Source organism: Carcharodon carcharias, chromosome 16, assembly GCF_017639515.1.
Source record: "Carcharodon carcharias isolate sCarCar2 chromosome 16, sCarCar2.pri, whole genome shotgun sequence".
Lineage (NCBI taxonomy): Eukaryota > Metazoa > Chordata > Chondrichthyes > Lamniformes > Lamnidae > Carcharodon > Carcharodon carcharias.
Window position 1 is genome coordinate 109163965 of NC_054482.1, and position 12157 is coordinate 109176121.

General features: G+C 44.2%; 1 protein-coding gene across 1 annotated transcript in view; it reads right to left on the bottom strand.

Annotated features, from left to right (window-relative positions):
- Positions 1-12157, bottom strand: part of adgrl4 (adhesion G protein-coupled receptor L4) — a 132879-nt gene that overhangs the window by 25909 nt on the left and 94813 nt on the right. Inside the window, exon 13 of the mRNA XM_041208878.1 lies at positions 2687-2778. Within this exon, the coding sequence (XP_041064812.1) occupies positions 2687-2778 (92 nt within the window). The remainder of the gene's footprint in view (positions 1-2686; positions 2779-12157) is intronic.

Sequence of the window (12157 nt, forward strand, 5' to 3'; positions counted from 1 at the left end):
GGATGTTTGTATCACTGGCTAGGCCAGCATTTATTGCCCATCCCTAACTGTGGTGAGCCGTCATCTTGAACCACTTCAGTCCATTTGATGGAGTTTCCGGGTATTTAAGAGTCAACCACATTGCTGTGGGTATGGAGTCACATTTAGGCCAGACCAGGTAAGGACAGCAGATTTCTCTGAAGGACATTAGTGAACCAGTTGGGTTTTTACGCCAATCTTCAATGGTTTCATGGTCATCATTAGACCTTTAATTCCAGGTTTTTATTCAAATTCCACCATGGTGGTACTCAAACTCCAGAGTATTGCTCTGGGTCTCTGGATTACTAGTCCAGTGACAATACCACAACGCCACTGCCTCCCCCCTTGGCTCTTGTTAAAGTGAACCTCAGCAAGCATCAACAATAGGTGAAAGAAAATAACTGTTACACCACAGGAACTTCAGACAAAAATAAGGAGAAACCTCCAAGCAGGAGAGTTAGTTGGACCTGAGTTCATTCCCTTCTCCAGCAGTCTGCAATCTGAGGAGAAGGTTTTAGCTGAATTATATTGTTGTCACTTTTAGAACAGGGGCTATTCATCACAGGGGATTAATAAGCTTTCACTGCTTGCAGGTTTGTGGAGCTCTGTCCTCACTTGTTACTTCTGGTGGCCAGCTGATTGCTGGATGCATCTTATTTAGCGTGAAGGGGTATTTGAGAACATCAGCTTCTCCTGCAGCTGTTGCATTTTCAGACATGACCTCTTTTTATTCTTGGACATCTGAGGAACTTTCATTGGTTTTTCAGCGAGAATTAAAAAATACTTGAGTCATGTGGCAGAAAAGTACAATTCATCACAACATAGATTTGCTTGAGAAAGCTTTGATACCAAAACCACAAGGTTATTCTTATCTGGAAAGGCTCGTTTTTCTTCTTATAGGGAACAGTAGCGCAAAGGTTATCTTACTGGACTCATCATCCAAAGGTACGAATTTAATCCACCAGAGCATCTGTGAATCCTTTTTAAATAAATACATCCTGGAACTAGTGTCAGCAATGGTAGCTGTTGGATTGCTGTAAAAACCCATCAGGGAAAATCTGCTCTCCTTACTTAGGCCCGGATATTCACCGCGATGGAGAGCGTCTACACCATGGTGAGAAAGGCGGGAGTTCACAAAAATTAAGTCCCGCCCTGAACGTGGCACTTCACGGGCGCGGGAATGGAACTTAGCATTATGCACATGCTCAGTTCATGGAGGCAGCTGGCCACATATCGTCAGCTGGCTCCACTGAAGTTGGATTTTTGTATCCCAGGAGGGTGCAGAGTAGATCTGGTTAAAGCAGGTTTGCACTTTGTGGATTCATTTGAATAGCCAGGGTACTCCTTTGGAAAGGCGAGGTACCCTTCTGGATCTGATCCTGGGACACTTTTGGGGGAAGTCAGGTGCCCTTTGGATAGGTAAGGTGTCCTTTGCAATTGTTAAAATTAGGCATGAATGTGTGTAAAAAGTGCATAAACTTATTAACTGTCAAGCTCATTGGAACTGTCAACAGACCTATCAAAATCAACTTGCAAAAGTATCAAGAGGACCTGTCAAAAATGTCAAGATGTCCTGTTAAAAGGACCTACCAAAAGTGTCAAGAGGACCTGTCAAACATGTCAAGAGTATTAATGAGATCCAAGCTAATTGAAGAAACAGAAATCAAGACACAGAGCTCTTATTTATTAAGAGAGTTTATTGACTTATTCAGTCTCACAGCTTCTCTCCCATTCAGCCCAGTGTCCCAGCTATCCCTATGTATATTTGCTCAAAGACAATTAATATCCAACATGTGTTTCTCTTAACCTCAACAATGTAATTAACAAACCTTAACAATGTAACAAAGAGGACCTGTCAAGAGGACCTGTCAAAATTGTCAAGAGGAACAGTCAAAAGCGCCTGTCAAATGGAACAGTTAAGTTGTCAAGGAATTTAAAAATCCTGCCCTTTAAATCTTTGAGAAAGATCTCTGGAGTGTTAAAAAAAAACATTGATTGCTTTGTCACTCTGTTTGTTGACATAAGCCTGCGGGTTTCCATTCCTGGAATTTCTTTTTTTGCTCATGGGAAGTGGCCATCACTGGCTCAGCCAGCATTTATTGTTCATCCCTAATTGCCCTTGTTCAGGGGGAATTTTAAGAGTCAACAACATTGCTGTGGGTCTGGAGTCACGTGTAGGCACAAGGACAGCAGGTTTCCTTCCCTAAAGGATATTAGTGAGCCAGCTGGGTTTTTACAGCAATCAGCAAGGTTTGGTGGTCATCATCAGATTTTTAACCATCTGCCGTGGTGGGATTCGAACCTGGGTTCCCCGAGCATTACCTTGGGTCTCCAGAATACGAGTCCAGTGATAATACCACTTTACCCTATCAACTGGTCCTATTCATTATCCCTTGAAGTACCCAATTCATGGTGTTGCAGAACAACACTATATTCAGTGTTAACTGGTAACTTTACCATCTTAATATTACCCTTCCCATACTGATAACTTGAGTATATTCAGACCACTTAAGAAAATGTAATATTTCATAATAAAAATTTAATAAAATGTTTTCTGATGGCAGGAAAGAAGTTTGTTAACAATAAGATAACCCCAGTTAGTGAGCACCATTTCATTATGAATCTTAGGACTGTGCTTTAATTGAATGATTACTGGTTTCAGACTTACCTAATATTTTCATAGCAGCTCACTTCTGGTTTCAACATGGAAGTGTGTCGGAATACTTTGTAAATAATAACTCCAAATGCCAGTAGATTAACCTGTAAAGTAAGAATAGATATTGTAAGTCAACACAAGAGAGAGAATCAGACAGACAGACATTGAGAAACAGAGAACGGGAATCAGGGAGCCAGGTAGGGACAGAGAGAAGCAGAGACTGCAAACAGAGAGAGATAGACAGGGAGCAAGATTGACAGAGGGAGAGAAAGAGAGACACAGAGGCAGACAGAGAGAGATACTGGGAGGGGAAGAGGGAGACATGGAGGTGAATTTTACAGGGGGACAGTTTACCTGCTCCCCCTCCAACTAAAAGGTCCATCAGTCATGCAGGGAAACCACAGTGATAATACGCTGGAAGTTGCCTTAACTAGATCACAGTGGGACCCACCATCCCCATCTGGGAGGAAGTCCCTCCCTGGAGACCTGCCACCCAGTATGATTGGCCAGCAGCTCTGTAGCCCCGGCAGCCCCAGAATGGAGTCATGGCCACTGCTGGGACAACAGGCAGTCCATGAATATGAAGAAGTAATTGAACCTGGACTTTAGGTAAGTAAAGGGTTTTGGTCAGGCTTGCCTCGCAGACCCAAGTGATGGATGGGGGGGAGGGTGGGGTGTCGAGTTTTAAAGGGCAGGAGGGAGGGATAAAGGAGGGGTATGTTCTTAGAGGAGGGTGCCCCTGATGGATGCAGGGGATCCCACCCCCCCTTCACCCAAAGGAGGTACCCACCCCCCTTCTGCCTCACAGCAGCCCATACTGTGAAAGCTGCTCGCCCTGCCTCCACCTTACCCTTTTGCACATAAAATTGTGTTGGGGGCTCTTACGTGGTGTCATTATATGGGAGAGAGGTCGGGGTAAGTGGGAAGGTGGCGGGCAGGCTACCCGCCTTATGTTACGAGCCCCCCCCACCTTCAAAAAATGCCGGTGGGGGTCTATAAATTTCACTCCGGAGAGATGAGAGAGAGAGAGAGAGAGACAGGGAACAATGTAGATAGCAAGGAGGAAACAGCGAGAAAGACAGAGTGACAGAGAACTGGGCAAGGAGCACGAAAGATAAAGACAGAGGACCAGAAATACAGGGCAATATAGGGTGAGAAAAACAGATACGGTGAGAGATACGGAGTAAAATGAAGAGGTGGAGAGACAAACAGGCGGGAAAAGAGAGAAAGATACAAAGGGTGAAACAGGGGCAGATACACAGAGAGACAGGAGGGATAGGAAAAGGCAGATTTTATAAGCTAGAAAAAGGTCATTGGAAAAAGCAACAAAGATGAGGGAGACCTGTTACTTGGATCAATATCCTGGACTAGTTGTCCCAGTGCAGTTTCCTGTGATGGGGGGGCACTCACCAAAGTTTTGGCTACAGTCAATGTTCCCAAGGCAGATGGCGCTGCTAACATGTAAATCTCCCTGCTGGGAGCACTAGGGCCTGTGTATAAACGGCATCGTTAACAGGCTCTCTCTGTCAACACCTTTACGATAGAGAGAGATGTACAGAGCAGCCAGAGCAATTCCTCCTTGTTCCTCCGCCACCCGCCACAATATTGGATATTTCGCTCACTCGAAAGGGGGGCAATTTTCATCATCATCTAGACGATGCGGGGCAGAGAGGAAAACCAGGTGAGGAGGAATAACATCTCCCATAATGGAGTCTACCCGGGTGAATTAATAGACTTGCCAACGGATGTAAGTGTAGGAATGGGAATAACACCCGGCGTGCACTCAGTGTGTGGCACAGGACAATTAATACATTTGCAATGGAAAGCCGCAAGGCGAGCTGTGCATCAAAAGTTATACAACACCACTTTCAAATCGACTTTGCCTTTGTGCCAGGTGGCTCAATTAAACGTGTGTGTTGTGCAACAATTCTGGTACATTGAATGAAATATTAGGTTAATAGTGGAATAATTAAGCTCTGTAATTGTTTGCTGGGGTACTGATCAAAACAAATGGAGTCAGTTAGAATATGGGTTGAAACAGTAAAGAAGCCAGATGTGCTCAATTTAACAAGCTCTATCCAAATAAAGGACGCATGTAACGGGCCAGAACTCAAGGCAATGCACTGGTGTAGAAAAGACAGATTTACGCCTACAGACTCAAAAAGAAGTCCTCAAAGTGCAGTGAATCACTTAGAAAGGTGGAGGTTGCTGTTAAATAGGCAAATGGGGCAGCCATTTTGGGGACAGCAAGATCCCACAAACCCAGAGCCAATCAGAAGCAAAAGGCTGACCAGAGCACACCAGATAGAGGCAGTGTGGCCCTTTTAAAAATATATATCTTTTTCTTATCCTTGAGGAACGACCTGAACTTAATTGGTTTTGGTGGGATTTAATTGCGAGTGGCGAAGCCAAACCTTTTTTGCGCCATCTTTCTGGGCAGAAAACAACTGCAAAAAAAAAACTCCAATTTAGGGATCCAAACTTCGGAGCCCAAACAGAGTTTGAAACGCATCCAACGCCAAATTGGTTTGGACGTTGTGCAGGTTGGCTGCCCAAACTAGCTATTGGGCGCCTCAGAGATATCAGTAAGAAATATAGCACCTGTTTTAGGACCCAAGCTGGAAATTGGTTTGTGTTGTTCATGGCAAACACCGGGCCCGCTGCATTCCAGAATACCCAGTGTACAGGAAGGCATGGCTACGGTGTTTAAAGAAACCACTGCTGGCTGGCACCACTTTGCTGCGGTCCAGCTACCAGCCTTGTTAGGCATGTGCTGCACAAGAATTATACTCCTTACTGGGACAGGATCTGGTTTCTAAGCTGACACCTTGTGCTCTGTATGCTCACACCTGCTGTTTGTCAAATAAAGAAGCTTAACGATTCTCATCCAGCGTTGTCTACTGCAGTCCACTCCACCCTATGGGCACATTCCTGAACGTAAGGTGCTTGGACCGCTTATGGGAATAAACTGAGAAAGTATCTCAGGCAGGACCTGAAATTTGCAACATGTTTTATATCCAGGGACATTGCACAAGAGAAAGAAAGAGCTTGCTTTCACGCAGCATCTTTCATGATCTTAGAACATCCCAAAGCACTTTGCAACTAATGAAGTGCTGTTGAAGTGTGGTCACTGTTACATTGTAAGAAACGTGGCAACCCATTTGCGCACAACGATCTCCCACAAACAGCAATGTGATAATGACTGGTTAGCCTGTTTTGGTGACCTTGGTTGATGAACAGATGTTGGCCAGAATATAGAGGAGACCTCCTTTCCACTTCTTTGAAGCAATCTGTCAGGATTTCTTACACCCACCTGAGAAGGCAGATGGTGCCTTGGTTTAACACCTCATTTGAAATACAATAAAAGCAAGGGAGTGGTGCAAAATTTGTGCATGACACTGTTTAGGCCCAAATTGGGATGTGTGGTATTCTAGGTCCCTCATTGTAAAGAAGGATATTGAAGCAATTAGAGCAACAGTGAAGCTTGATTGGAGCGATACCACTGAATGAGGGGCATAGTCGTGAGAAATTATGCAAAGGTTTCTTTCACTAGAACAAAGAAGGTGAAAGGAGATTGAATAGAAATCGGCAGGATGATTGTATATTTTGAGAGGGGAAAGGGTAGCAGGTTGCTTGCAATGATTGGCAAATCCACAACTGGGAACACACTGGGACACACCGGGAATCTCCTCCATGTTGCTGTAACATCGAGAAAGTTGGGTGAAGTAGGAAGATTCCTGAGGAAAGTCACCCTCACAAACTTGGGCCTGGGTTTTCCGGCCCCATCATGGTGGTATCTGCCTCAGGAGATTCGGTGGCCCAGCCAAAATCCCACTGACTTTCAGCGGGACCAGATGAACTCAGCAGCGGCTGTTGGGTGGGGGGGAGGGGATTCCCATCCTTGGGATTGAAACAAACAGAATAAAGAGGGATGTGAGAAGAAATGTTTTCACACTGAGGGGTTATTATTACAACGGGGATTGCTTTGCACAGATAGAAGCACCATTTAATGGGAAAATGAGTAAGCATTTGAAAACAGAATATATAAAAGGATGTGGTGTAAGCCTGGGAAAGCTGCACTTGAAGAGCTAGCACAGGAATGATGGGCTAACTGTCCTCCTGTGCCATTGAGGTTATAAGAACCTAATCAAATGAAAAATACCAGAATTATATTTATAGAACTATTATTCTGAGTAATTTGTCTCAAAACACACTGAGATCCACCTTGAATTCAGAATCAATTCTAGTGATACAATGAACAATATCAGACATTCATTAGTTATCAGAATAAATTACAGCAGAGGACATTGATGGATGACTGTTTGCATTTTAGATTAAGGGAAATGGGATGGGGGAATTCCTGAACATTTAATGAAGCTAAAACACAGAAAGGTTTGAAATCACTTGGGCCTTAAAATTACACTGTGTGGATGTTTAACACATTCACGCACCATTCTTTTGTCCACTATTTAAACAGAGATGTATAGGACATATGTACTAAGCATTAATTTCGTTCTGTGTAATTGCAAAAAAAAACAAGATTAGGGGCAATAATACCCCTTGACTGCAAAGTACTTTTCTATTTATAAAAATAGGCGTTAGGTACACAGCCCAAATAAAGAGTAGCCATTTCCTTCTTATGGAATCTTGAAAAGTCTCTCAAACAAAAATGCAATGATTTGAAACAGGACGGAATGTATGACAGAGGGACTTCACAAACACTCCAGGAAACTGATCCACTCTTAGTTTCTTTAAAAAAGTACAAATTCAGGTTCCAGATCACCTCAAATACTTTTTACACCTGCCCCCATGATACAGGCAACATTGGACTCAACTACTCACTGTAGTAGAGCATTCCATGCTCCCATTTAGTTATGAGGGCTTTCAGTTAGTTGGAGAGACTCAAGTAATTGGGATTGTTCTCCTTACAGCAAAGAAGATGAAGGACAGATACGATAGGGGTATTCAAAATGATGAGAGGTTGTGGTAGAGTAAGTAGAGAGGAACTTCCAATTTCACGAGGGTTGGTATCCAGAGTACACAGGTTTAAGGTGATTGGAAAATGAATCAAAGGCTACATGAGGCAACACTTGTTTAACACAGCAAATTATTGATCTGGAATGCGTTGGCAGAAAGGATGATAGGAGTAGCTTCAATAGCGACCTTCAAAGGGGAACTGGATAAATACATGAAGGGAAAAAAATACAGAACTACAAGGAAAGATGAGGGGAATGGGGCTAATAGGAAAGTACTTTCATCACTGGCACAGTGAACCAAATGGCCTCCAACTGTGTGCACCATGTAGAAGTTGCACTGCAATAACTCACCAAGGCTCCTTCGAAAGCACCTTCCAACCTCTAGCCCCCCTAGGAGAACAAAGGCAGTAGATACATGGGAACACCACAGCCTGTAAATTCCTCTCTAAGCCACGCACACCATCCTATCTTGGAACTATATCACCGTTCCTTCACTGTCGCTGGGTCAAAATCCTGGAACTCCCTCCCTAACAGCACTGTGGGTGTACCTACACCACATGGGGCGAAATTTTACAGCAGTGGGATTTTACATTCCCGCTGAAGTCAATGGGGTTTAGAACGTCTCAACACATCTTACAGCCCCGTCCCCACCGAAACAGGGCCATAAAATTCTGCCCACGGACTGCAGCGGTTCAAGAAGGGAACTCACCAGCACCTCCTCAAGGACAATTCGTGATGATCAAAAAAGGCTGGCCTAGCCAACGATGCTCACATCCCATGAAAGAATAAAAAACAAATCAAGTACAATTCATCATCAGCCAGATGGCCCTGACTATCATTTGCACTTTAGAAATGTGGCTTTGAATTGGCCCAAAGCAAAATTAATACAGGGTATTGTTGGCCTGTTACAAACAGCCCTGCAGTTTGCTTATTTTTCCTGCCTGATTTATTCTTCCTCCCTTATTACCTTTTCTTTTGGCTAACATTTGGTTCGATACCTATGTGACCTACAAAACTCATTTGAAACTTTTTAAAATTCTCCTTATCAACAGATCACAGATCTGGTCTTGCCCCTGGTTGTGAGGCTAAGTTGCATCTCAGACTGTGTCAACGTTTTTAAAATATTAATTTTCAGCAGTGTGGGTGCTGTTGGCAAGGTCATTATTTATTGCTCATGCCTAAGAGGGTGGTTTGTGCACTTTTTCCTATCTGATGCAGCTGAGTGGCTGGTTAGGGTACCTCAAAAAGCAGTTATGTGTAAACCGTGTCCTTTTTAAAATTCTTTTATGGGATGTGGGCATTGCTGACTAGGCCAGTGTTTATTGCCCATCCCTAAATGCCCTTGAGAAGATGCTGTCTTCTTGAACGGCTGCCATTCCTGTGGTGTAGGTACACCCACAGTGCTATTAGGGAGGGAGTTCCAGGATTTTGACCCAGTGACAGTGAAGGAACGGTGATATATTTCCAAGTCACTCTGGTCAGTGGTTTGGAGGGGAACTTGCAGATGGTGGTGTTCCCATGTATCTGTTGTCCTTGTCCATTTTGGTGGTAGAGGTCGTGGGGTGTGATGGTTCTGGTGCCACATCTGGGCCAAACCAAGCACAGGGGTTTCCTTCCCTCAAGGACATTAGTGAGCCAATTGGGTTTCTACTACAATCTGATGGCTTCATGCTCACTATTACCAACTCTTTATTTCTAAGTTTTTCCCAACCCGAATTCAAATTCTCATTCTGCCGCCCTGGGATTTGAGCACCCGTTCTCTTGATTCAAAGTCCTAGCCTCTGGACTAGTCCACCAACACAACCATTACTCTTCTTCGGCTCTGAAGAAGAGTCATATTGGACTTGAAACATTAACACTGTTTCTCCCTTCACAGATGCTGCCAGACCTGCTGAGCTTTTCCAGCACTTTCTGTTTTGATTTCAGATCTCCAGCACCTGCAGTATTTTGCTTTTATTGTACAACCATCGCTCTTGTACTGGTGTGCAGTGAATGCAGTGGGCTGCTAGGCTTGGTTCCTCAGTGCACTTAAAGCCTAGAAGAGTAATCTTAGCCCAAACCTCCAGAAACAGGTTCCACAATATTTTAGCCTCACAACAGATGCCATATGACTCCAACTCAGTTAAAAGATGGACCAATCAAAATCAAAATCTAAATGAAAATCTAAAGATGTTATTGAGCTCAGAGCTTGCAGATGGTGGTGTTCCCATGCATCTGTTACCCTTATCCTTCCAGATGGTAGAGGTCGCAGCGCTGGAAGGTGCTGATGAAGGAGTCTTGGTGAGTTCCTGCAGTGCATCTTGTAGATGGTACACACTGCAACCACTGTGTGTAGGTGGTAGAGGGAGTAACTGTTTGTGAATGGGGTGCCAATCAAGCCGGCTGTTTTGTCCTAGAAGGTGTTGAGCTTCTTAAGTGTTGCTCATTCAAGCAAGCAGACAGTAATCCATCACATTCCTGACTTGTGCCTTGTATATGCTGGACAAGCTTTTGGGGAGTCAGAAGGTGAGTTACTCTCCACAGAATTCTCAACCCCTGACCTGCTTTTGTAGCCATAGTATTTATATGGCTAGTCTGGTTCAGTTTCTGGTCAATGGTAACCCCCCCCAGGATGTTTATTTAACACGTTTTGTTGGCATCATTCTGCATCACACTCTAACCATCTAGCCACCTGAGCTAACCAACCCCCACAAAGTACATCCCTGTGCCTTTAAATCTCACACTACAGATCGACCAGTGCCTATGATTCAGCCACTGCACCCCACGTTGTCCTCTGGATGTATATTGTTAATCTTCCTTTACAGCCCTTCCTGTTTGATATAGATTATTGCGCCTGGCTTAATATATTTCTGATATCTGGACGTATTCACAAGATATCACAGGGCAGTGTAGTGGTGGTCCAACAGCTTTTTTGGGGCAAATTTTTTTTGAATCCGATGCTAAAAACCAGTCTGACTGCTCTGCTAAAACAAAAACGGGCAAGCATTGTAAACACCATCCTTCAATGGAGCTTCCCATCTGCTGGGGCATTAATTTAGCTGTGCGTATAATATTTATGAGATGGAAAATCAGCGCTGTCTGCAACATCAAACGAGAAAGGCGAGAGGCATAAGTTCTCCCGCATTAATATGGAAGGCTGCAGCTGAAATATGTCAAGAGCTTGCACTAATTGTGGCTCCGTGTTACAGTGCCGAAAGTGCCAAGGTTTTTTGCTGGGTGTATCATGGGAAGATGTCACTTCTCTTTGTCAAAGAGAGCTAATTATCACAGTGAGATTATACTAAAAATAATCCACAGGTTTATTTTTTTTATCATACTTAAAACGGCATTATCAAACCGTCAAAACTTTTATCCCCCTCCTAATCTCTTGCAGTTTCCATAGCAGACTTACCACTGGTTTGTCCTGGTTAAATTATCCCCATCCGAGACAGTCAGTTTGACCCGTCCACAGTTCTAATCAGTGCATGAAGCTTTTATTTTCAGATGGTGGTGTGCTTTGTAATCCATCCATAGCCTTGCAACAACACCCCACCACCAGCACACCCCCCCCACCCCCCTACCCCCTCCACCCCGTCTCTGCAACAGCCTTCAGCCTTACTACACTCTGAGATCTCTGCCCACATCCAATTCTTTCGCAGCTCCACCACCGGCAGCCGTGCCTTCAGTTGCCCAATGCTCCGAAATTCCCTCCCTTAACCACTTCGCCTCTTCACCTCTCTCCCGTCCTTTAAGAAACTCCTTGAAACCTACTTCATCGACCAAACTTTTGGCCACAGTCCCAATGTCTCCCTGTTCGATCGCTCAGCGTCGGCCTTTGTCTGGTTATGCTCCTGTGAAGCATCCTGGAACCTTTTACTATAAAAGGCGATGTACAGATGCATGTTGTTATAGAACTGTATTTATTATGTAGTGGGCAAATGGAATCTTTGACTTTATTAATCGTGGAATGAAGTTCAAAATCATGGGCGTTATGCTAAACCGTTAAAATACTCTGATTAGGTGTCAACTGGAATATTGGAATAGCTGGAGTTTGATTCTGGGCACCACAGTTTAGAGGATGTCAAGGCTTTGGAGAGATTGAATAGAATGGTGCAACACTTGCCCCTTTACTTCCCTCCTCACCATCCAAGGGCCCAAACACTCTTTTCAAGTGAAGCAGCTCTACACTTGCACTTCCGTCAATTTAGTCTACTGCATTCGCTGCTCCCAATGCGGTTTCCTCTACATTGGAGAGACCAAACGTAAACTGGGCGACCGCTTTGCAGAGCACCTTTGGTCTGTCCGCAAGCATGACCCAGGCCGGGACTTGGAAAAATTTATTAATTTTGCTTCCAATCTCCACCCCTCCATCATTTTCACCTGGTCCATCTCTGACACTTCCCTTCCCTTCCTTGACCTCTCTGTCTCAATCTCTGGTGATAGACTGTCCACCAATATCCATTACAAACCCACCGACTCCCACAGCTATTTCGACTACAGCTCCTCACACCCCGCTTCCTGTAAGGAC